The sequence below is a fragment of the Haliaeetus albicilla genome, chromosome 20, assembly GCF_947461875.1.
Source record: "Haliaeetus albicilla chromosome 20, bHalAlb1.1, whole genome shotgun sequence".
NCBI lineage: Eukaryota > Metazoa > Chordata > Aves > Accipitriformes > Accipitridae > Haliaeetus > Haliaeetus albicilla.
In genome coordinates, this window is record NC_091502.1 from 26,482,084 (window position 1) to 26,507,034 (window position 24,951).

Sequence of the window (24,951 nt, forward strand, 5' to 3'; positions counted from 1 at the left end):
TTTTAAAAATCCCTAACTAGTTCACCTCCTGCGATGCAGACTAATCATTGAATTTGACAGATGAATATCACCTAAGATCAGAAAGGATCTCTACAATATGTTCTCCCTAAATGACCATATCCCATAGTTATTTCACATTAATTTTGACACAATATGGGTGTATCATTTAGGTTTCTCACTCCAAGCAGTATCTCCCATTACTGAACAAACTCAAAACACCTTCATGGCATGCAGTCATGTTGCTTCCCATCCCTTTGTTCCAAAGGAGAAGGGCTATATATCTACATCTCAAAAAAAGTGTGTCTTTACTAACAGCCAGGAATTTTAATCAACTGAAGAGTATACAAAAAAGCCCATACATCCGAACAATAATCTCTGAAATACTTAGCACACGTTCACTAAAATGAAAGGCCACTATAAGCACATCATTTGGGAGAGAGAGATTCCTTCTGGAAAATGTAAATATTTACTTTGGTTAAAAAAAAAAAAAAAAAAGTTAAGATGCATACCTAGGTAAGTTGATATTTGTAACTTCCAGAAGAAAAGTTAACCAGATTTAATATATATATATTTCATCCAAAAAATACACTGCTAACTGATATCAGTCCTTTTAATGACGACATGCATCTAGCAAGAATAAATATTCAGACCATAGTTGTTGGTTAGGTTTTTTTTTAATGGACTCAACCATAAAGGTCAAGAGAATCCGTGAAACAGTTAAAATTGAAAATTAAAATCAGAAAGAACTAAAAAGAAATAAGCATTTGGCTTCCTTGTACTAATTTCCTTTTTCTTTACATTGCTCAACATCACTCCTCAATTTGAGTTCTAATCAACAACCACTTCACAGTTAACATTTCATGAAATAATGCGGTTGATGCAATCAAGTCCAGCAAAATGTTTCCCTAAAGATGTTTCCATCATTCACATTCCTTTAAAAAAAAAAAAAAAAAGCTCTAGCTTCCTCCATCACTATTTAACAGCAAGAATAAACACACCACTGCATCTTAAATCATATTTTGATTAAAACATAAATAGAATCACTTGGGGTTTCTTTCTGGTTAATACAACATGCCTTTGTCCAAGAGAGGGGAAAAAAAAACCTCAACCTGCTCATTTTTCTACATTTGACAGTATTCAGCCCTAAATGAATGCCTTTTGAATGAAATTCAGTCTATGGAAATACAAGCCATAACCTGAAAGCTTATCATCATGATGTGCAGGGGGGGGGGGAAAGAAAAAAAAAAGGAAAAAAATCCACCCCAAAATCCAACACAGTACAAAACCTTTTTTTGATAATGAATATTTATTTCATTTCCATACTTCAAGGCTCCTGTGTTTTCTATAAAGGACTGAAGCTAAGCACCTTTTGGGCATTATTAACCCACAATATAGCGATGGACTTCATTGCCCTGAAAGCCACAACACCAATAACAAAGTATTCAAGCAATTATTGCCAAAACTAAAAAAAAAGAAAAAAAAAATTCACCCCTTTCATAAAAATGAATAGCACATACTATTTTATACAGACAGAAAAAATAACGCCACCTTACATTTCACAACCTTGCGCTCTCTGCTTTCAGGCTACGGATATTGTGCGCCGGCATCCCCCCCTCTCATCAAACCTGGGTCATTTTTACACCCCCTGCAAAAGGGAGCGGGACGGGGGATAGACGGCCGCAACTCGGCCCTTCCCATCCCATAAAGTTGCTGGCGGGCTCGTTAATATTCCCCTATATCGCTCTCGCCCTCGTCTTCATCGTCGTCCCCACGTGCCCCTCTCGATTTTTTCGGTGGGTACGGCGTGAAGCGACAGCATCCCCCCCCCAAATCTCTGGGTGCACCCACATCCCCGACCCCCCCCCCCCGACATCTCCTGAGGGTCGAGAGCTGGACGCGCCGAAGAAAATCCCCCCTGAACCCCCGCTCGCCCCAATTTCTCTTCTTCCACACCAACAGAAGGTGAAACTTGCCTTGGACCCGGCGCTGGTGCCTCCTCAGGTGGGGTGGGGGGGACACCCCAGCACCCCAAAAAGCGGCTGGTGAGGTGAACCCCCCCCCCGCTGTGCCCCCCACGCCCAAACCTGAGGGCATCGAGCGCGCTCGTTCCCCCGTGGGGCTGAAGGGAAACCCCCCGCCACCAAGGCTGAGGGGGGACAACAGGCTTTCGGGGGGGGGGGGGGGGCACACGACGAACAACAGGCTCTGGGGGCCGGGTCTCGCCCTCCCCAGGGCGGTGGTCTTCCCCTTTCCCACCGGCTCGGGCTCTTCTGCCACGCGTGACCCTCACCCACCAAAGAGGGGGCCCACGCAAAGCCCCGTCCTGAGAGGATGCTCCCCCCACACACACACACACGGCCCTGTCCCCTCCGCCGGGGGGGCTCGCAGCCAAACCCCCCCCCCCCCGCTGTCCCCTCACGGCCCCCCCCGCTGTCACCCGCCGCCTCACACACACACACCCACACCCCCCCTCACCGGCAGCGGCCGCCCTCCGGGGTCCGTGTGTCCCCCCCCTCACCTGCGGCTCCTCGGGCGGCGGCGGCGGCGTCCCCTCTGCCGGTGCAGCAGCAGCGGCGGCGGCAGCAGCGCTCTCCCCCTCCTCCCGCTGCCTTCTCCGCGGCTCCTGCCTCTGCCCGCAGCCGCCAGCCGGTGGGGGAAGGGGGCGGCGGCGGCGGCGGCAGCGGCGGGCGGAGGAGGTTGGGGGGGGGGGGTGTTAGCGGTGGAGGGGGGGGAGTACCACCAGCGGGACCGTTACAGCCGCGGTAAGGACTACCGCTCCCGGCGTGCCCCGCGCGCAGCCGCCGCGGCTGGGCGCCCGGCGTTTTGCGCGGGGCACGCTGGGTAATGTAGTCCGTGAGGCGGGCGGGGTGGGAGACAGGGCCCGGGCGGCCGAGGGGTAGGTTGGGAGGTGGAGTGCCGGCGCGCTGGCTGCTGGGAGGTGTAGTGCGGCGGGAGGGCTGCGGGAGGGGAGGGGGAAGATGAGGTGGTGCGGCGCGGCATGCCGGGAGTTGTAGTTCGGCGGGGCATGACGGGAGTTGTAGTCCGCGCGGGCTGAGGGGAGGACACGGGCCGCGGCGGGGATCCCCACCGGGCCGTGTGAGGAGAGGCTCGGCGGGACCCGGACCCCGGCTCCGGGTAGACGATCCTCGGGCCGCCCGGTGAACGCAGCCCCTACATCAGCCCGGGCCTGTGGTGGGAGAGGAGGGGAGAGCCTCGGGGCCCGGCCTTGGCCGGGGAGAGGGAAAGGGCCCTTCTCCGGCAACGCAAACGAGCGCTTTTACTTTTTCACGCAGGAACGGGTGTGAAAAAAATTCACGGGAAACCTCATAGGAGGGACCAGCGGCACCCACCGGTGCAGGCGGCGATGAGGTGGGTGCAAAGCGCATCACCGCAGCTCAGCGCCCCGGTTTCAGGGCGGGAAAGGAGTATTTTGGGAAAGTGCTGGTAATCTGGGAGGTGAAGAATTAAATTCCTGCGGGTCTTCCCTCGGGGACTGACACCAACAGGGGTACGTCCCCTCCTCAGTCTCTCACAACACTCAACTGCGGTTCAAAGTATTTCGCTTTTTGTGAAGATGCGTGCTGGCAGTTTTGTTTCCCGAGCGATCGATGTCAAACAACCCCCTGGGGAACCAGGGAGTCGGGATGGGGGTGTCCCAGGGGTGGCAAGGGTCATACCCGAGCTGCGCGCTTCGGTTTCTCACCCTTTGGACACGCTGGCATGGGGGGGATGTTGTGAAAACCCTGTTGAAGGAAACATTTCTCCTTGCAGGTTCCTCCCGCAGGATGGAGGACGCTGGCAGCACCGATGGGACGTGCTCAGCCGCAGTGATGCCGAATATTACACGGTTAAGGGAGCCTCCAGCAGTATTTGGGGGCTCTTTAACAGCCCACCGTGGGGGTTTTATCCCCCCCTACAAGCCAGGTACTGACCTGTCCCAACGGCAGGTGCATGTTTGTGAGAGAAAAAGCAAGTGTTGGGGTATCCTCTCCCGTGGCTCTCCCTGGGTTCAAGCACGGGGACAGCGGGTCCGAACCCCCAGAGCTTCTGCCCACCCGCCTCCACAGCAGGAGGAGACAGGGGAGACCCACCGGGGGAGATGCTGCTTTCCTACATCATGTGAGACATGGGAAGAGTTTCAAAAATCCTTTGTTTCGTACCCAAAACCCAAGGCTTTGGCTAGGACAGAGATCTCCACCAGGCACTGAGCCACTGCTCTGTGACAGCTTCCTGCTGTAACAACCACCCGGGTGAGATGTGGACAGAGCCCAGCTGGAGGAAAGACAAACTGCAAGTTTCAAAGTCCGTCCCTTTTACTGAGCAGCACCCAGCTGCTATGGAAAATCGGGGGGGAAAATCTGTGATTTGGGTCCCCTGAGCGAGAGGCCATGTCTGTTCCCATGTTGCATCCTTTCCCTTCTTCCACCTGCACAGCTTTGCCAGCTGGAAATAACCTCCTGGCTCCTCAGGTCACCATTTCCACCCAGTGTGTCCCAAATTTATCCCATCTAACCAAAAAACACCAACCCCAGTTTGCAAAAAAAAAATAAACCAAGCCCCCAAAATCTCATGCCAGCATAATTTTCTTCCCCAGAGGAAAGCAGAGCCATTTGGCAATGTTTTAATGGTACCATGTTTAGTTTGCAATCCCCGATGCCTGCCATTTCAGCCCGTCCATCACAAACATGTGGGCTGCGTTGATGTTTGCTCCCTGGGGAGGTTTATTTCTGCTCTCTTTTTTTGTTGTTGTTGTTGTTGTTTCCCTCCTCTCCTTCTTGGAATAAACTTGATGTCTTATCTGCCATCCGACCGGGGGCTGCAGCCAAGCAGAACCCATTAGTGCAGCACTATAGATTTTCAACCCCATGAAAATCTGCTGCCATTTTAAATAGAGCATCTATTTATTTCACTCAGCAGCATGTCCTTTTGCTGTCAAGGAGACAAATTATTCCGGTCCTGTGGCAGAGCTCACAATAACGCGGCGGAAAAGCTTTGAGAACAACTTATACCAAACTGTGGCATACCTCTACCTACGGAGGGGCAGCCCGATACCAGTGGACAGCACGGAGTAAATCCAAATTTCAGCCCAAATCCCTTCTTAAGTGAACTTTTTTTATTAATTCATTGCAGAACAAAGTATCTGGCCCAGCCCCTGATTTCCCAATGTACATCTCTGAAATATTTAGAACGATAAGGATATTTTGCAGCCCGATAACCAGCACGGAGGGATGCGTGGGGCTGCATTTATGTAGCCTGGCCGATGGGGCAATTGCAGTTTAACTCCTTCATAATCAACCTGCATGCTGCTGGATTAATTTAATTCCTTCTGCTGTTTGGCACAGTAAAGCCAGCGCTGGAGGGAGGGGAGGGGAAAGGGCTTTACATTGGAAAAGCCTGCTGGAATAGATGAGGTTTTTTTGTATTAAGGGTTGCCATATGCTTAATAAACATCTTTATTATCAGCCCAGCCTTGACTATAAATAGCCTGGCTTGTATTTTAAGCCACGTAATGCCAGCCAGCCGCCGGGGATTGCGCTCCCTAAGTTGTCTCGGGCCCAACCGTTTCCAGCGCGCGAGTGGAGCCGTAGGAAATGTGCTATTTCCTTCCCCAGGCAGCAAAAAAAGGCTTTGGGAGAGGCTCTGGGCTCCCGCCACAGGCTTGTCTCAATAGAAACACATCCCTGCCCACGCGCAAATCCTGCCACGTTTGCCTGGGCATGCCCTACATATAAGTATGGAGAGATATATATTAAAAATATATAGTTATTGCTTGCTGGCGCTTATTTTGTGGAAGAGGAGGAGTGGATAAGAGGGGTTGGGTGATTCTTGGCTCTTGATCTGCCCAAATAATTCAACCTCGCGTTTTCCCCGCAGTTCCTCAGTCTGTGATTTCCAGATCTGCCTGGGGGCCGGGGACTGTGTCTCCGCCAGCTGCTGGCCGGGCACAGGGATGCATCCCAGGCTCTCCTCCCTCCTAACCTCTGTTTTGGTTTTTTGCTCCCAACAGATTTGCAGAGCTTCAGATGTCTGGAATGGGGCAAAGGGCCCTGGTAATGCACAGCAACAACTCCAGAAGCTTTTCCAACCCTGCAGCCTTTGAGCACGTGTGACTTCAGCCCGTTTGTCTCCAGAGCCAGTGATAGTTTTGCTCTTACATCCAACTGGAACCAGGTCAGACCTTGATTTTAACGCAGAGAAGAATTCACTCCACTCAGAAATTCAATGCAGCTGAGCGCTTAGGTGCTTAAAATAATTTGAGTTGTTCCTGATTTATGCTCCTACCGGTGGTGTGCCCCTGGTCCTTGCTCTGGCAGGATCCCGTCGTGGTACTCAACGCCTCCTCAGACCCATTCCCAGCACCGGAGGAGGGTCCTGCATCTCCCAAGCATGTCATCTCCCTATAACCAGCTCCGGTCCTATCTCTGTGTGGGGCAGGAGACCCCCGGGCATCCCCTTGCTGCCCCGGGTATGGCTTTGGAGCTGCCGTTTGGGCTGAGCCCTCCCAAGGGCACCCAAGCACATGGGTTGTTTATGGCCCCCGTAGTCCCACCTGGACCCCCTCAATTGCCCGGCTTCTCCCAACCCTGTGGCTGCTCCATGTCCAGAGGAAAAGGGGGGCTCTGGGGAAGAAAGGGTGGCTTGGAGGTACTGGATCCTGACTCCTTGGTGGGTCGCGGCCGGATCAACCACGGGCATCACCAGTGGCACCAGCCCGGCACCAGCCCAGCCATGCCAGTGCCGGGCATCTGGGTTTGGGGGATAAATTACTAAAAAGCAGTATTTCCCCCCCGCCTAGTACCTTAAGATGCTTCTACCCAGCCGAGCCGGCACCAGGCATCTGGTTTTGGGGGATAAATTGCTAAAAAGTGATATCTTCCCCCCTGCCCGGTACCTTAGGATGCTTCTACCCAGCCGAGCCGGCACCGGGCATCTGGTTTTCGGGGGATAAATTGCTAAAAAGCGATATTTTCCCCCCTGCTCGGTACCTTAGGCTGCTTTTACCTAGCCGATCCCGCCGCCCCGTTCCTGCCTGCCCCTGCCGGTGCCGGACTACAGCTCCCGGCGGTCCGTGCGGGCGGGCAGGGGCAGGCAGGGGCGGGCAGCGGGAGCGGAGCGCAGCTCTGCCCGCAGCGGGGACCCGCCGCGCCGCCTCCTCCCGGTGAGGGATGCGGGGGGCGGCTCCGGGGGGGGGTCCGGCTACCGCGGGGTGGGGGTACTGGGGGAGTGAGGGTACCAGGGGGTGACAGTACTGAGGGATGTGGAAAGGGGGTGCCCCAAAATGTGGGTATGGGGCAGGGGGGAAGGATGCCGGGGGCTGCGAGTACCAGGAGATGTGGGTACCGGGGGCTGCAAATACGGGGGGGGGGCTGTTGAGGTTGCCAGGGGGATGTGAGTACTGAGGGATGGGGGTACCTGGGGGATGCGAGTAGAAGAGGGCGAGGGTGCCAGGGGATGTAGGTAACCTGGGGCTGTGATTTCGGGGGGATGCGGCTGCCGGGGGCATGTAGGTACCAGGGGCATGTGGGTGCCAGGGGGATGCGGGTACCAGGGCTGCGGATTCCAGGGGGATGTGGATACCCAGGGATTCGGGCGCTGGGTAACGCAGGTACCAAGGCACAGAGGTACTGGGTGGGGGTCTGCGCCTTGGTGTGCCCCCAGACCAGGAGGGGACCCAGGCAGCCAGTCCTGGAGGCCGTCCTGGGGTGCTGAGCCCCCGTCATCAGAGTGCTGGGGCTCTTGGTTGGCGCGTGGATGCGGGGGCTGTGGCTGGGGAACCGCTTCTGCCTGGCCCTGGGGTATTGGCTCTACTCAGGGACTCGGTGAGCGATGACTTCATGGCCTTATTAAGGACTAATTTCCATCTAGGCAGGGGAAAATAAACAAGTGTGGTTGTCGTTTGCCGTGGAAAGTTACCGGGGCCGTGGGGAGTTGCTGCCTGTTCTCATACATGGCCTGGATTTCTCCACTTACCTCCATGGGATGATAATCCCTAAATCCCAATGAGATTAAAGGCAGAAAGAAAGGTGGCTGGAGTTCCTCCTCCCTGCTTTCACGTTTCCCAGATGACGAAATCCCACATCTGTCTAACCCTGATTAACCTGTGCGCTCGGCTCATCCCCCCCACAAAAAAAAGGGGCAACGAGGGTGAATCCCCATCCCGCTTTGCTCCCGGAGCTGCGGGGAGGTGAGAGCTGGGGGAAAAGCCGTAGGCGAGGCAGGAGCTGCTGTTTTAATCACCTTATTTTTCCCGTGCCAGCAGGTCCGGAAAACCCTCTCGCAGCCATGGCGCTGGTGAAGAGCGGTTGGCTTTGGCGGCAGAGTAAGTGCAACCCTTGAGCTTTCCAGGTTGGGAGCCCCCCAGAAAAAAAACCCGGACAGGTTTTGGCTATGGGATGCGGGGAGGAGGCACAGGGAGGGAGAATGGACCCCGACCTGGGCGGTTAATCCACGGCAGCGAGGAAATCGCGGCTCAGCCGCTCACGGATTTACGTAAGAGGAGAGAGGGGCTGTCTGCCATGAAAAGAGACACACGGCTCCACGTCCGGAGTTGGATCTGGTCCCGTGTGCGCGGCAGGACAGCACCGAGATGCCCTGATGGCTTTTTTGGCAGCTTTTTTTAATTTAAAGCCACCTGGTCATGCTGCCCCAGATGCTCACGCCAGGCACGGGTGTCCTGCGAGATGCAGTGGCTCTTGCAAGGGGTGGTGGGATCTGGCTGCAAATTTGGGGGACGGTGTTGGGTCTCGTGGTATCCCACTGCACTCACTGGGGTCCTTCACCTCCTCCCCATCCCATCAGGCTCCATCCTGCGCCGCTGGAAGAGAAACTGGTTCGTCCTCTACCTGGACGGCAGCTTGGTTTACTACCACGACGAGACGCAGCGTGACATGGACGGCCGGATCCACATCAAATACAGCTGCCGGGATGTGAAGACCGGCCGCGAGTGCAGAGGTGAGCAAAGTCCCGCGTCCCCAGCCCCATCCCGTGCAGAGCTCTCCACGTAGCTGTAACCCTTTCAAATGATGCTCTGCTTGTGCTTGTGCACGTCTAGGATACCCCAAAAATAATCCCGGCTGCCTAATACACCCCTTTCTAGCTCCCAGCCAGCAGCAAGCCCTTCCCTGTGAGTTGCATGCTGCACCTTCTCTTCCATTGCTTTTCCACAGGGAAGGAAGGAGAAACTCTCCTCCTGGTTTGTGCTTGTTCAAAACATGATCCCACGGCACTGACTCATCCCTTGCCGTCTCGCACAAACAAGGAGAACAAAGCACCGGCTCGGCTCGGCCCCGGCAGCCCACGGCTGCTGCACAAAGCGCCTTTTTCTTGGGCTGCGAGTGGCAGCAATGCCGGGATGCCACAGTGGGAGCACAAACCCAAAGGTTTATGCTCACCAGAGGGTCCCGCCGAGCTTTGAGAACAGGGGAAGATGCACGAGCCTCGTGGATTTAAGATTTTTTTCTTGCTCAAGCTCATGATCCAACTCCAGCAGCGAGCATCTCGAGTTTCTACAGAATTTGGGTGCTTGCTGCAATCTGGCAAATGCAAAGCAAACACAGCTCGGCCTCGTGGCCTCGATCAGATTTCTGGCAATTTTCTGCCCTTCCATTTTCTTTCTGCCGTGGGGGTGGAAGTTTCTGCTGGTCAGCTCTTTGCTCGTCTTGGCTTTTAACCTTTGAGATCCCAACCACATCTTGCGAGTGGAGACAGAGCCGAAATTAAACCCAAATTGCAAACAGTTTTTTTAATGTCACATGAGTGGGGCAGGGGGGAATCTGGTCATGCCGGGGTAATTTGGAGCCCAACCCTCTCCCAAGAGGGTCCATGGGCAGATGGGGAGGGTCTCCGGGGCACCTCTTTCGCTGAGGCCAGATCCTGCCCCTTCCATTTCCAGATGTGCAGCCGCCCGAGGGGAAGAGCCGCGACTGCCTGCTGACCGTCGTGCTGCGGGACGGCTCCAAGACGACGCTCTGCGCTGAGAGCGAGGACGACGCCGTGTAAGCTGAAATCCCGCGGCAGCGGCACCGAAACGCCCTTGGCGGCTTTTTCATCCAAATTATCCGAGCCTGGAGCGAGCCTCGTCCCGCTCCCACCACGTCCCACCCGTGGTTAAAACCCCCCACAGCCCCTGTTTTCTCAAACACCTGCGTTCGCTCACAGGGTGATAGGCGTAGGTGGAGATTTGGATTTCCCACTGAATAATCCAGAGCCAAAAGCAGCTATTTTTAAGCAGTTGGGTCTCCTGTGAGGTGGGTTTCCCTCCCAGATGAGAAATCATCTCTTGGCCTGACTGAGGATCACTTGGGAAGGGTTTTCATCGGTATTTGGCGATAAATAGTGTGAAAGTTAAGTCTTTACTGGCTTAAGGCCATGCCCAGCAGGAGGAAACACATGCTTTTTAGCAGTGTTCCCCTTCTATTTATATCTGTAAAAACTTCAGAATTTTATTTTTATAAAAGTTTCATTTTTAAATAAAAAAGTCCAAAAAATTATAAAATAAAAAAAAGTGGGAACATTCAGCTGAACTTAGATGGAGGGAGATGTTCAGCCGTGGCCAAACTAAGCTTGATCCATTTGAGCTTGACCCCAGCTGAATGGAAATTCATCCGTTACCTGCTTTTTCCCCCCAATTTAGATGTCATTTTCCTGCCTGCCCTTGTTTTAGCTGGGGCTGTTTCCAAGGAGAGTGTTTAGCCCTGTGCCCATCCCCGTGGCGTTGGGTACCTCCTGGCACCTTCCAGTCCCCACCTATTAGCCCAGCACTGGCTAGTAGGGCATTAAAGATTAATGCCAGCCCCGCAGCCGTATCCAGGTCACCGGTGGAGGGAGGAAGGGGGACACGTGTGTCCAGCGGAGCTGCTGTCCAGCCAAGCGGCCCCACGGGGACAATTCCCCCCGCTCCAGCACACCCCAAAACCGAGTCCCTCTTTTTTGTTTGCAGCGCTTGGAAGATGGCCGTGCTGGAGGCTAAATCCACCCCGGTGAGGCTTCATCCCCCAAAGCAAGGGTGCACCATCCCGGCACGGCCTTCGGGCAGGGCCTGGGTAGAGGTTACACCAACCCCGGGGCTGACGCTGAGCTCGGGGTGGCCCCCCAAGATCCTGCGCCCATTGAGTAAAGCCCCTGGAGCCAGACGGGGAAAAAGGTGGAGAAGCATTAGTGACAGAGCAGTCCATTCGGGATGCCACCGACGGAAGATGACAGAGCGGAGGGTGACCCTGTTCAGCAGTCTGGTGTGATGGGGGCAGAGTTACTGTGACAGGAGACACAGTTAAGGGGAACGGGGGCAGAATTTAAGGGGAACGGGGGCAGAATTTAAGGGGAACGGGGGCATGATTAAGGTGATGGGGAACACGGTTATGGTGACAGAGGCCAAGTTAAGGGGAATGGGGGCAGAGTCAAGGTGACAGGGGACGCAATTCAGGGGACCTGAGCACAGGTAGATGATTCGGGTGCTTGAGCAAAGGCTGCCCCTGGCATTTCAGACACTCTGGGCCCCCCTTTCAGCAGTGCAGGGGAACCCAAGCGATTCAGGCCCCCGTTACACATGGGGGAAACTGAGGCATGGCATCGGCATGGCCACACTGGCTGGGTTGCGGCTCCACCATACCCTGCGCAGCCCGGTCTGGGCACCAGCCTCACGCCATGCTCCCGCTGCTCCCAGGTGCATGTCTATGACCCCTACGACGACGACTACTACCAGACGGTGCCCCTCGACTCCCACCAGACCGCCTACATCAGCTCCGGCCACTACGGCCACCAGTACGGAGGTGGGTGGCCCCATCCGGTGGCATCAGGGGCGGTGGCCACATCCTGATTCACCTCATCCCTCCCCAATGTTTGTTTGATGCTTTGCCTTATTACCAACCGGGGGATGCTTAATTTGGCTGGGGGGGGGAGTGGGTCACAGCTCCCCCCTCAGCACACCGATCCCCCGAGCGATGGCTTTGCAGTTTGTAGCTCGATGCCTGGCTTCAGGAGCCGATGGGCTGAGACCCGGCAAACTCGGCGCACTGCGGCACATTCAAGGTGGGGGGCTGTTTGCCACGGTGCATCAAGGTGGGGAGGGAATGCTGGAAGGAGCCATGGCTACACGGGTGACAGCCAAAAATAGGGGTCCTCCCCTCCATCCCACTCCAGTGGCACCCCTTGGGGGAAGCGGTGCCCCTCCATCGGCATCAGGGGGGGTGCCAGGATGACAGTGTCCCCCCCCGCCACCCCCAGCTCACCCCCAATTTTTGCCTTGCAGCTCCCGGGGTGACCCACGTCATCGTGCGCGAGGATCCCTACCGGGTCTCCGGGGACCAGATGGCCTTGGGGCTGCTGGCGGGGGCTGCCACCGGCGCTGCCCTCGGCTCCTTCATGTGGATGCCATGCTGGTTTTAGCAGCCCCGCACTCTCCTCCCGCAGGATTTGGCCCCCCTCCAGCTGGGCCACAGCCCCCTTTGCCTCCCCAGCCTGGTTTAACTCACCCTTGGCTTGGTACCCGCCGCGAGCCACCCTCGGCCTCCCAAAAACAGCCTGCTCGGCCCCCTGCACCCTGGGGACAGAGATACAGCCCCAAACCCATCCCATATCCTCCTCCCAGCCCTGGCTTTTGCATTAAATAACCCCTACGTGCTTCAGAGACCCCCCAAAAACCTACCCCAAAACCCCACAGCGCCCGATTCCCATCCGCAGAGGGCCTGGGGAGCTGCCAGGGCCATCGGCAGAGGGGAGGGCGCAGCGCCCCAACCCCAAAACCTGGCTCAATTTCCCCCCCCCAAATCTCTGTAGGGAGATGGCTGTAGAAATACCTGGTTTTTGGAGCAAGGGGGATTTATTTGGGGGAAGGTGGCTGAATTTTTTTGCAGCCCTGGCTTGGCGAGGTGAAGCCGACAGCACAGCTGCTTTTTAAGAGCTTTTTTTGGCGGGAGGTTCCAGCACCGGAGTGGGATCAGGTGCTGACACGAGAGGCAACCCCAGGGGTGCTCAAGAGACAGGTTAAAGATTAAGGGGGATGAAAACCTTTGCAGGGTTTCCACCCCATTCCAGCCTCACACCGGTCCCCTGAGCCTGGCCAAGCTGGAGAAATGGTGCAAAACTCCCTGGGATTTGGGGCTAAACCCCTGGGAACTGGGGTTAAATCTCTGGGAATTGGGCTGGGAAGAGCCCTGGGAACATCACAACTTCCCCAGCCAAGCGGCAGTCACTGCGGGAGGGATGCACAATATCGTTGAGTTTCACCCTGATTTTTGGGAGGGGGAGAAATCGCTTGGGGATGAGGGCAGCTCTCCCTGGGGACCAGGGACCCTTTCTGGCAGCCAAGCCAGGATCTTCGAAGCAGCGGTTCGGGATTGAGGCGGGGACATGGTCCCTTTGGGTGGCCCTGAGGCCAGGGGACAAGCGGCACTTCTCATTTTGGCACTGCGTTGGGCAGCACCAGGCAGACGTCGAGGGAAGGGGGAGAGGCGCAGCTGCCACGCATCTCCCTTAGAGGCACGATTTAATCCTGGAGACACCATCAATATTAAAACAAAATCAAGAATTAAAAACAAAAGCCACAGCTAGATAAAAAAAAAAAAGTAACAACCAGCACCCCAGCCCACTCTTGCTGTTAAAGCCCTGGATCAGTTTGTCCCTGCTCCTGACAGGGGATCGGGATATCCCAAAACACTGTCCTCATCCTCCCCCAGCCTCCCTTGCGTTGCTGCTGCTGCAAACCCGCTCCCATTAACTGCATCGATTTTTGGAGAGGAAAAGAAAAAAAAAAAAAAAAGAAAACAAAAAGCTATCTGCAGTCTAATAAAGGCAGCAAAAACCGAGACCCTGCCTGCTGGTGAGTGAGGATGGGGAGGGGGCTGCTCATCCTCACCGATCTCCAGGGGGTGGGAAGGTTTGGGTCCCCCTTGACAGCTGCGTGTGGATGTCACCAGCTCCTGCATCTCCTCCTGCGCCCCTTTTCCTCCCCCTTTTTCAACTGGGAGCTCCGAGGGGAGGGACGGGCTACTGGAAAGCTCAAAACCATCCTCTGCTCCTTGCAAAAACGGGGTTTGAGCAGACCTCGCAGCACCCACACGGGGTCCCCAGCACCACAGGCTGTCGGGGTCCCCGCTCGCAGCCTCTGAACGCGGCACGACGACCCCGAAGAGACACAGAAGGGAAAAAGCTGTCCCAGAAATCCCGCTCACCGCGGCTCCATCGCAGTGCTAGAGAACCACGATGATGTGCCGCCACAGCGGCTCCTTCCCTTGCATCTCAAGTTCAGACCCTGCGGGATGAGCCATCTCCATTCGGGAAGGGACGAGTGCAGCAAAGGGCCCTGCCAGCCCCGTTTTAAGCCTCGAGATGGCTCAAAAGCATCCCTGGGTCTATTTAATTTGCAAAGCAGAGAGAAGCTGAGGTTTGCCTGCCCCCTGCTTTTAGAAAAAATTCAGCATTTTCTAAGCCAGGGGTTCAGGCTTTCTTCCACAGCCCCTCCATCGCCGCATTAATCCCAGGACGCAAACCCCAGCTTTCAAGGGGTGGAGAGGAGAAGGATCCAGCCCCATCCACCCCTCTGCGCCCTCATCCCTTCTGCCTTCTATTTCCCAGCCCAGGTCCCCCGTACGGCACACTCACCTCTACACCTCCCCACGGCATCGCGCGTGCTCTCTTCTGCCGCCGATCCCCAGACCCCCGCAGTTATTTCTGCTGCAACCTGCAACGGGAAAGGGGTAGTGGGGACATGACACAGAAATGAAACAACAAACCCACGACTGCTTTTAGGATGCACATCAGATGGGAAACGAGCTGCGTGGAGGCCGAACACTGCTTAGATCTGCTCCCTCCTGAATCCGCACTTGGCCCCGTCTAACAGAGGAGGCTGCTGTCCCGTTTTCCGACCTATTTTCCATCGTCACTTCTACCTAAACTTGTCCCTGCAGGACCAGAAGACCCTTTGTAGGGTGACCCCCCCCCACCCTGGTCCCAAAGGCAGGGCTTTGGGAGCCACAGCCCTTTCCTCCGCGTGGCTGGAAACGAGCCAGGGAGCAGGACCCGCTGCAGGGCAGAGGGATGGGGCATCCCCACGGCGAGCGGAGTCCAGCCAGGGAGGGCGTCCATCTCCTGTCCCCACCACCAGGTCCCAAGGTACAGGGGTACAAGGGTCAAGTCTGGTTTGGCTCCGGGGCTGCGTAAAACCCCAGCTGGTGCCGCTGCCAATTAGTGCCGATGGAGACTCCCCGGTGCCGTCCCATCTGCCAGGAAGCAGAGCAGCGCGTCTGGCTGTTAACGAAGCAGCCTGGGATGCGGAGCCCCCCCCCAGGGTTGAGCCCAGCTCCAGTGGGAATAAAGCATCAGCACAACCTGCGGGAGCAAGACCATTTGGGCTAGGCAGGGAAGAGGCAGTTGTAGGGACACACCAAGCAGGGGGATGTCCCCTAAACCCTTTTTTCTCAGGGACTTCAGCAATCCTGGGCGTTGGCAGATCTGGGAAAAGAGGGAGCTTTTCCTGAGCAAGCCCATCTCCAGCGCCAGGCCAGGAGCGGCTAGCAGGCAGTTACCGCACAAGGTGCTTAACCCAAGGGTGAGACATGCCTGGAGATGGAAACATCTGGAAACGCTTCGCCGAGAGCAGCACGACCTGGAAATCAGCACTCCTTTCCACGCCACGTCCAGCTGCTGACCTGCAAAAGCTCCTTTTCCCCAGCTCAGACAGACCCCCAAGCTCCCCATCCCTGTGGTACCTGAACATCCCAGGGATGATCCCGCTTCTCTCCTACCGTATGGGGCTGTGCCCATCTCCTGAAGACCCACAGACACCAAGTGATCCAGGCAAGGCCACCGGGAAGGGCAGCAATGGACCAGCACGTGCCTCCAGCAGCGATTCCTGGGGTCTTCGCGCTGTCGGTGGGAGCAGCTGATGGCAGCCAGACCCCTCGCTAGGAAGCTAAATGAGGGAGCAATTAAATAGGTTATAAAGAAATTTGGAAGCATAAACAATAGAAGCCATCATCCACAAACCACCTGGCTTGGTTTCCGCTCCGCTCAGGTGTTGGCCCACAGGAGAGGGGCTTCCTGGGGGCCTTCGGTGCCAACTAGGACTGACGCCGCACAGGACCAGCGGGACAAGAAGTGCCGAAAACCAGAAATTAGGGTTGACCCACTCCATTCGCACTCAAATACAGACTCATCTGACCCCTCTCTCCCAGCAGTAAGGGCTGCCGAAGCCCCAAACGCCGGCGAAAGCCCAGAACAACTCAAAAAACCCTCCGAAATGAGGATTAACGCGGTGGGACCAGGCTCAAGATGTTAACATCCAAGTATGCCCACAAACTGCCTTATAGATTTGTCCCTGAGTGTCACAACAAAGGAATCAGCTGGAAGCTGCTTGACCCTCGCTGCGATCAAAAACCACTTATCTGGAAATAAAGCAGCTGCATTGCAGGCCACTACGCCTCAGCAAATGTCAGGATCAAGCCTCAAATTTCCACCCTCTTCCCCAGCTTGGATAAAAGCGGGAAAGGTCAGTGCCAACTCCACCACCAGCCCTGCAAGCATCGATAAACCCCATTTTCTCCCTCAAACACCCCGTATCCGAGGTCACGCAGCACCGCGGATGGACCCATTGGCTGCGCAGGGGGGATACAGAGTGATTTCAGTGCTTTCATTAGCGGCAACTTTAATCAAGGCTTTTAACACAACCCTCGTTCCACACGCGCTCTCTGGGTGGCCGACAGCAAGCACTCAAAATGGCTTTAATTTATACCCAAAACCTCAGAAACAGGTGGCAAGCCTGGAAGATTCGATTCGGAAACAGCGCTTGTGGAGAGCCTCCTCCCTCGGAACCCAGCAGGGCAGAACCGCGGGGCAGCAGGAGCATCACCTGGCTGCCTCCACCCCGAGCTGCCTTCAGCCCTGCCCTACTCCTCATCCTCCAGGGAACGGCAGAGCTGCTCATGTCATTGCAATTCAGCTGGCGTTTAACTGCCGGCACGCCTCAGCCAGGCGTTTACGGCATCCGTCTGGGCAGTCGGTTACGTTCAGGCGCTACAAGAGGATCCCAAATACCTTTTAAAAAGCCATGTTCGACTTTGGCACGCGGTCCGACCAGGTGGAGAAGGGAAAGGTTGTTAAAGACAGGGTTAAAATAAAAAAAAAAGAAAAAAAAAAGAAAAAAAGGTCCTTTCGCAAATCGATGAAAAACCAAGCCCAGCAAGTCTGGAAACCCCAGCTCAGGCAATGACAGAGCAGCAGAGGAGGAGGCTGAGCACCGAGCGCTATGGCAGTGCAGACGGGAGAGGCTGTTTTGAGGTCCGGGTGTTTGCAGCTGCTCTCCTGACTGCGGGAGCATTGGCGGCCTCTGCCGCAGCCACGTCGCAGGTAAAGAAGCAGCCTGCCCACCCTCCATTTATCTTCCTTTCGGAGCTGGTACATGCCCAGCATGGAAAAAGATGCTGCTGCATCAGGTAGAGCCCTCTCACTGTCTAGTTTGCTGAGGATTTGGGCGCTGGAAGCAAACCCGACACTGTGTGGCGAGGGGATGGCGTCGGCTGCTGCGGCAGCTCTGCAGATGCTGCTAGGAGAATGCCGCGGCTCTTCCAGCTTGGCAAAATCAGCGCTGACCCTTCCAGCGGAGCAGACAAAGAAGCCATCAGCAAACGCCAGCATGAGGCACTCTCTAATCCGAGCCAGACACTCCCTACCTGACTTCATAGCCAATAAAAACCAACAAGGTTGGAAGCAGAGAGCTTGACCTGCTGCAGCCGCGAGCTAACGGCCAGGACCAGCATCCTGCGCCCTAGCTGATGTGTGCCCCCGGACCATGCCTTGCTCAGAGACAGCCCCTTCTCTGTAGTTTAATCCAGCTCCCTTTTATAGATGGGAAATTGAGGTACCGGTATTTGAGGTGACAGCCCCAAGGCTACATACAGCAGCAGCATGAAGGTAATTCAGCAGAAACGGGGAGCAGTGAGGGATTGAGACCATCACGCTTCAGTGCTACCCGGGAGACAACACCCACTGAAGTTCAACTCCTTCCAAACCCACTGTTGAGAGGTGAACGTGGTGTTTTCAGCTGCTCCCACCCAGGGCAGAACCTGGGTGCCAGGTACAAGGAACAGAAGCTCCCCGCAGTGACAAAATCCTTTTCCAGTGACCTGTCCCCATACAGCCTCACCATACGGCTGTTCCCATATCACTAATTCCAGCACATCTCCACAGCTACAAGACTATGTTCAAGTTTCTTGCTTGCCAAATTTCACGACCAATTTACTGACAGTCCTTTTAATATAGGAGAGCTTGAACAAGTGACAGAGGTTAGGCTGCTGGTGTTACCAGACCAAAAAAAACCCCAGTTAATTTCCCTAGCATACTAGACACGGATAACTCTGTCAAAGAGCATCTATTACTGGTACTCACCTACCCGTCCCCGCAGCCCTCGTCTGCAATCTCCAGCAAGATGGAGGCTTAAGGAGGATCCTCCTCAAGGTGGGGTTGGTCCACCCGCGCTCACCGGCTATCGCAGAGCAGGCACCCAGGGAAGCCGAAGCAGGCAGCAGTGCAGCCGCACAACGCGCCCGAATCACCTTTGTGAAAGGGAAGGGAGGAAACGGCTGGATTTCGAGAGCGAGAAGGGACCAGACAGGCACACTTGCAGCAGGCAGAGGACATGCTCTCTGTACCCGTCCTCGATATCACTCGTCGATCACTGGAAACAATCGCAGAGACACCGTATAGAACCGGAGTGACAGTAAGCACACAACTCCACCATCTTTCCTCCCACAAAAAAAAAAAAAACCAAACCCAAAACACCCCCCCCCCAAACTTACTCTTGCCCTTAAAAAAGCCTCCTGCATGCTTCAAACCCCAAAAGCATGAGCCTGAGGCCCTGCACCCCCTGCGTCCGAACCTGCGTTCTGATGGACATACTTAGAGAAGAGACCCAGAGCTTTCCAATGAGACAGGTATTTATTTAGTTCAAGCGCTAAGGATTTTTGTTGTTGTTGTTGTTTCATATTATCAAACAGAGCTGAGGTACCAGTGACATTCCAACATGAAGAAAAGGAACCTTTTTCCCCTTATACAATTTCTTCAACTACTTGTATCAAGACAAAAAGTGAGTAATGGAATAGCTGCATAATGTACTGTACAACAATCAAGCCAGAGTGGGGAGGAGAAAAGAAACAGAGCAGAAACCTTCACTGTTTACAAAATCATCATTAAAAAAGTCTGTTCCCATGGTTCTACTGGCCATGTCGATGGAGCAAAAGAAAATTAAAACCTAAAACCTGATAGACGGATGGAGCGAGGAATTATGGTGCAAAAAAAATTAAGACTGTGTTGCTCCTGTGCTCACTTTGGAAGTGTCTTTTCTCTGGAAAACCGGGATTAGGACAGGATTGAGTCCTGTAGTCACGTTAAGCACTGACTATCAGCAAGGACATACGTTAAAACATACCTGGCTGTCCTGAGCAGACCTCAGGGCCCTCCTGGGGGTTAAATGCCAAACAACTGACGACTCATCCTTGTTCCTGCAACCACAGGGCTGTGTTGAACATGGAGCTTGTGGGCACGCTCCTTTCTAGACCTTTTTTTAGAGCAAGTTATAACGGGCCCATTGAACAAACCTGATCCCAGACATGCAGCCTCTCTCCACAAGCAGCTTCCATTAAAAGCAGCCGAGCTGCTCGTCCACCATAACCCGTACATGCTAAGCCAGCTCCTTGCAAATCCAGTGCTTAAAGCTTCTAACTATGGGAAACGTAGGGGTTTGGTTATATCAGAGGCAAAAAAGTATGTGCTTGTGGAAAACAGCAAATGATGGCCAACGTAAGTTGCATGAAGAACCAAAGGGGTAAAAAAAAAAACCAAACCAAAAACCAAAAGAAACCCAAAACGAAAAAGCAGCAAGATGAACCATTTTTGCACAGTTAAGAACAGTACAATACAGGAAAAGCAGCCAGGTTTCCTTCCCCCCAAGAGTTTCTTTTAAATAAAGAATGATCCTTTGTCACATATCATTGATGTTTATTTCAAGACATGCCACGTCAAAAAAACTCGCCTTTAATATTGCATTATAAAAGCACTTTACATCTCATTCTGCCTTTAAGTTATTGTTGTGCAGAGTTGCTATAAACCCAGGGCAGGGCACGAGTCTAGCATTCATTTCAGGAATGAAGAATTCCAAATCTTTTATGCCCATTTCCTGGTGAAAGTGGTGGTGAGGACGATTCCCTTTCTCTTCCCCGGTTGGTTATCTTAGATGGTAGAGGGGCAGAAGAGAACAAAGGAGGAGCCTGAATATTTGCTTGCAATTGTTCATTTAAGTAGCAATCGCAACACAGACTCAAGAATTCCTTCCTGCACTGTAACTCAGCCATATTCGCCCAGCAAACAATGTATTTACAATTGTGTTTATTAACTTACACAGCAACTTCACAATGACTAGTAAAGATTAAAAGGGTGCACTTCTAGTGTGTTCGATTCCGTGTTTCTCGGGTAGCTACATCTCGCAACATCAGCAAAGCTCTAAACAGATTCCTCAGCAAAACAAAACATAATTACTGAAAATAGTAAAAAATTAAGCAAAGAAATAAATATCAAAGAAAAATGGTTAATTGTAAGCCTAGTTAAATAGAAAACTAAATTACTACTTATTTAACCAAACTATACAGCTCTAGTGAACCGAACTAAACCAACTTGGAAGACTGAACATAAAAAAAAAAAAGCTAAAAAATAAAGGCATAAATCTGCATAATCGTAAGTTGGTTTCCATCCTATTAAACTCCCTTCCTTTCCATCTAAGATCTCTCAACTAGATTTCTGTATGATCAAAGTAAACACCCTCTTCCCCAGTCAACCTACGACCACGCTATGGAAAAGCGGGAGCGACTCCCCCTTTCCATTACCCCCTCTCTCCCAGCCGTGAACTGGCCTGTGAGCACAGCATCTCCACTGGGTAATCCAGCTGCTCTTTCCTCTTTCTGCCAAATTTAAAAGGTTTCAATCCGCTTCAGCAGGTTTTAGTGCCAGTCCTGAATTCACTTAATATTTCCCCTAAAAAAAGAAGCAAACCGCTTTCTCCTCCAAACAGCTGAAAACATTATGTTCCCATCTCTCAGGCAGTAACAATTTACTTCATTGGTGTTCTACATAAAAGAAAAAAAAAAATTGCTCTTAAAACTCATCTTGCACTCGAAACATATTTCCCTGTTTCCTGCAAGTGTTTTGCTAATGCACATCCACCCTCTCCTTCCCCCCCAAATCCTCCAGAAGCCATTCATCCAGTTCAGAAAGACACTTTGTATTTCTCAGTATTCTTTCTTGGAAATGTGTTCACATTGCCTCTGCAAGAACTAAAAAATCCAGTAGCCTTTTGTGGTGTCGAAACCCCCGCTAAGGTTGGTTTCCAAAAACATTTGGGGGTTTGAAAACCAGTCAGACTATCTCTGCTCAAAAGATTAAGAGCTTGGTTTTAATTTTTTTATTATTGTAAGGATAAGCATTTAACCCTCAGCATATACCACCTCCGCTTGCATTTCTGACTGCCGTCTAGTCATTTCCAGTTTGTTAGAGAAATCAAATGGGTAAGATTTGCGAGCATTCTTCTGCACATACATCTCGTCTAAGTCCAATTCAAAACTTACTCAGTTTCCATCATTTCAAAGTGCAATATCATAACATATTAAAAAAGGAACAAATATTAAGAAATTGTACCTATTTTTTTTAAAGTTATAACTAGAATATGCTGGAATATTTTGGCTTTTTTTTTTTCTTATAAATAATGAAGACACTGACATTTTCTTTGTGTGTGTGTGTGTGTGTGTGTGCTTGTGAAGCTAATAGATCATCTCCACGAGACAGCCAGCGATGATGAACTGCAATACGTTATTACTGAAAGGGGAAGGTTCAAGCCAATATTCACACTGCAGTCAATGAAGAGTAAAGGGAGGGAAAGCAGTGATGTTCTGGAGAAAGGTAGAAGCCACATGGTATTAGCAGGAACAGCCTCCTTCACTGACAGGCTGCTCTTGAGGCTTTTCCAGTTTTATGTCAATCACTGGAAGAAAGAAGTTAAGGCAAAGAAATATCCAAGTCTGTTTCCCTACCAAGCACTGGTGGGGCAGGATTTTGACTGGCATTTTCAGTTCAGTATTGCCCACTGAAATACTTGAAAAGTATTTTCAAAAAGCTCTTGAAAAGACCAGCTTCAAAACAAAGTCAAGATACAGGTTTCTCAGCAGCCCCGCTTGCCCTGGCATTAGCACGTTCTTAAGTACATAGCAGAAATAATGTCAGACCCCAAACGTCTGTCTCTAACCAGAGTCTGCTCCTCCCCAGCTATCTCTTCTCATTCTAAAGTGACTGCTACAGTAATTAAAGATGTATACGCTGAAAGGTGGGTCTAATCATCATTTCCAGAGGGAACCAGTAACAGCTTGGAAACTCCCAGTTTCAAATCAATGCTGGATTCAGCCTTCCAGCACTGAGAGCAGCACCTGCAGCTGGTGGGCACCCAGGAGGGGCTCTATCTGCTGGCTCAAAGAACAACGAAGCCCTGGAGATAGCAGGAGTCTGGAGGAAACCAGGGAAGGAAAGCTCGCTTCCTTCTCAAACTCCTGCTCCTCTATACTTCACTGCCAACTGGCAAGTATTTCCCTCTCGCTCCCCTGTCCGCACGCAGCTTTGGACAGGCAGGAGAGGCTGTTTGGGTTTGAATACAGATGGCAGCGTGTGCTCTGCTAAGAGAATCCCCCAGCAGCATATTCTAGCGAGGCCATTCCTTCTCACGCTGTGCCCATCACTAACCCCCGAGTACTTACACCACCCACAGCTCGCAGATGCGATGCTCCTCCGTACATGCCATCCTGAACTCTCCCATCAATCCTTCCTCTAGTTAAACTGCTCTGCTCACCCCGCTGCCAGCCAACAAAACCCCTACTGCCTCCCTGAACTCACCCCTTGCAACGACAGCTAATATCCAAGAAGAACATAAGGTCGCTGGAGAGCTTGCTGCTCTGAACCAGCCTGTGATAAGCTACTCCCTTTGTGGCGCTCCAATTCCCGACTGATGCCCTACAGTTACAACGCTTACGCAGCCTTTCACAGGAGGAGCTTTGAACACTAATCCCCAAACCCGACTCAAGGCAGTTCAGCAAAAGTCTCAAGCGTTTCCCTTATCAGTTAACACAGAGGCAAACAGGTCACACAGCTGGTACTTCCAACTTATTTCTTTAGGGGGTTGAAGTTGCTTCTTACAGAGGTTGGGAGAAAATAAACACAAAAAGGGAAACAAAAGACCAGTAATCCGTCTGAAATATTTGGTCTGTTTGTTTCGCTGACCTAAACCTCGACACACATTTATAAGAGTCAGAGATGCTCAAAATGAGCCTTGCCAGCTTCATCACCAAACACAAGCAGTTCAAGATCCTTGAACCCTCAACGTTCTGCAAAAAAAGCCTATGGAAAACCCCCCACTATTAATCCTAGTAAAGCTGTCTGGGAGACAATTGTATTCAATTTCTGCTATCTGCAGCCTGCAGGAAGTCAAATTCAAAGTGCCCTTATTGCACTCCCATTTAGAGACCAGTGATCAAACTCCCTGATAGGGAAACTGCAGGCCCATCAGCCAGTGCCTGTGCATGCTACTACCATCCTCATTAATAAAGATGGTTGCTCATTAACCTTTTGGTGACCTGCATAACAAAGTATTTTTGATCAATCAAGTCTATATCGCACAAAGCTTGTGCCTTAGCAGTTGCAACCCACAGCTTCCCAAATCCTCCTTTCCCCTCTGCAGTAAGATACTCTACAGGAGATGTAGTCTGAGCACCAAGCTTGTCCCCCTCTGACAGTTCCTGCCACATCCTTCCTCCAAAGTACCACTTGTCCTCCATTTACCAGCTGCCGGCTACATGATCGCTGCTGCAAATAAAACTGACAACCCTGAAAAAAAGTTCCTCCACTCAAAAAAGCTTACCCCCTTCTAGCATCTCATCAACTCTTTCAATCAAGATGCAATGCAACCCCTCTTTGCTCCCACCTGGAAGCACCCACCGTGGTTTCCCCCACTCTTTGTCCATTCACCTCCCATCCAGCACTCTTGCTGCAGGAGGAGCTGTGTGCAGAGGCAAGCAGCCCTCTCTCTCCACTTTCCGCATTACCTGTCCTCTCTAATCCAAGGGAGCAGAAATAGGTATTCAGCTGGAGCAGAGACTGTAAGTGGCTCAGTTACCACAGAACTTCTCTCACCTTCAGAACTATGCTGAACAACCACAATCACTCCTACAGTTCCGTCACAAGCCACCCACAAAAGCACCTTCATGGGCTTAACTGCCCTCCCAAAACACACCCAGCTGGCCAGGTAAGCGATTCAGATTTAGCCATACTGCTTGTTATGCAGAAAGCTTTATCCCTTTTCCATCCCTCATGCCACCTCCTTTCCTTTGCCCAAGACTGATCCCTTCAGTTGAGTCTTCTCCTCCCTCACACCACACAGATGCCTGCCCAGAGCTGCCTGGGGTCAAGCACTGCGACAGGCTGCCCTGGGAGGTTATGGGATGTCCATCCTTGGAGATGTCTGAAGTTTCCCTGAACACGACCCTGAGAAACTGGCCTGATTTTGGAGTTAGCCTTGCTTTGAGCAGGAGGGTTGGAGAAGGGACCTACAGAGGTCCCTTCCACCCTAGCTTATTCTAGGACTCTGCAGGTCAAATCTGCAAGAGCCATAGAGTTTTTTTCAGGGCTCTTTGCAGCTGTTTTCTCCCACTTCATAGTCTCCCCCTCCCTCCTCACATCCAACCTCCTCAGACACCAAGCATCTGGATCTGACTGCACCCTTCTGCACCTTCCCGTTGTCTTTCATTCAGCTGTCCTCACTTTTATACTACCTCACAGCCCTAAGCATCCCTACTTCCCCTGCTTTACAGTAGGGGCCTCCACGCTTAACACTCCTAGTCCCAGCCTTCTATCCCACCAGGCCTTCTTCCTCAG

The 24,951-nt window shown here is 52.7% G+C and overlaps 3 protein-coding genes across 11 annotated transcripts in view; 1 reads left to right on the forward strand and 2 right to left on the reverse strand.

The window, feature by feature from the left end:
- Positions 1-2,700, reverse strand: part of FAM168A (family with sequence similarity 168 member A) — a 199,548-nt gene extending 196,848 nt beyond the window's left edge. For 2 of the 4 annotated variants that reach the window (XM_069808659.1, XM_069808652.1), the window contains exon 1: positions 2,519-2,567. The gene's annotated coding sequence lies outside the window, so the exon portion shown is untranslated. Of the gene's footprint in view, positions 1-2,518 lie in introns of all 4 variants that reach the window. The other 2 variants (XM_069808660.1, XM_069808654.1) reach the window with 2 other exon arrangements.
- A 369-nt stretch (positions 2,701-3,069) lies between these two features.
- PLEKHB1 (pleckstrin homology domain containing B1) lies at positions 3,070-13,569 on the forward strand. Of its 4 annotated transcripts, XM_069808667.1 has the most exons (10): positions 3,070-3,192; positions 3,294-3,369; positions 3,772-3,924; positions 6,008-6,171; positions 8,261-8,320; positions 8,800-8,952; positions 9,893-9,995; positions 10,940-10,979; positions 11,663-11,768; positions 12,248-13,569. In XM_069808667.1, the coding sequence occupies exons 5-10, from the start codon at positions 8,284-8,286 to the stop codon at positions 12,382-12,384; spliced, it is 576 nt and encodes a 191-aa protein (XP_069664768.1). In that variant the 5' UTR covers positions 3,070-3,192; positions 3,294-3,369; positions 3,772-3,924; positions 6,008-6,171; positions 8,261-8,283; the 3' UTR covers positions 12,385-13,569. The 4 variants fall into 4 exon arrangements, with proteins under 4 accessions (XP_069664768.1, XP_069664767.1, XP_069664766.1 ...); XM_069808666.1 differs by having other exon boundaries at positions 3,077-3,369; XM_069808665.1 differs by lacking the exons at positions 3,070-3,192; positions 3,294-3,369; positions 3,772-3,924; positions 6,008-6,171 and adding an exon at positions 7,081-7,159 and having other exon boundaries at positions 8,258-8,320.
- A 5,339-nt stretch (positions 13,570-18,908) lies between these two features.
- Positions 18,909-24,951, reverse strand: part of RAB6A (RAB6A, member RAS oncogene family) — a 65,225-nt gene continuing 59,182 nt past the window's right edge. For all 3 annotated transcript variants that reach the window (XM_069808663.1, XM_069808662.1, XM_069808661.1), the window contains one exon: positions 18,909-22,018. In XM_069808663.1, the coding sequence (XP_069664764.1) occupies positions 21,954-22,018 (65 nt within the window). In that variant the 3' untranslated portion in view covers positions 18,909-21,953. The remainder of the gene's footprint in view (positions 22,019-24,951) is intronic.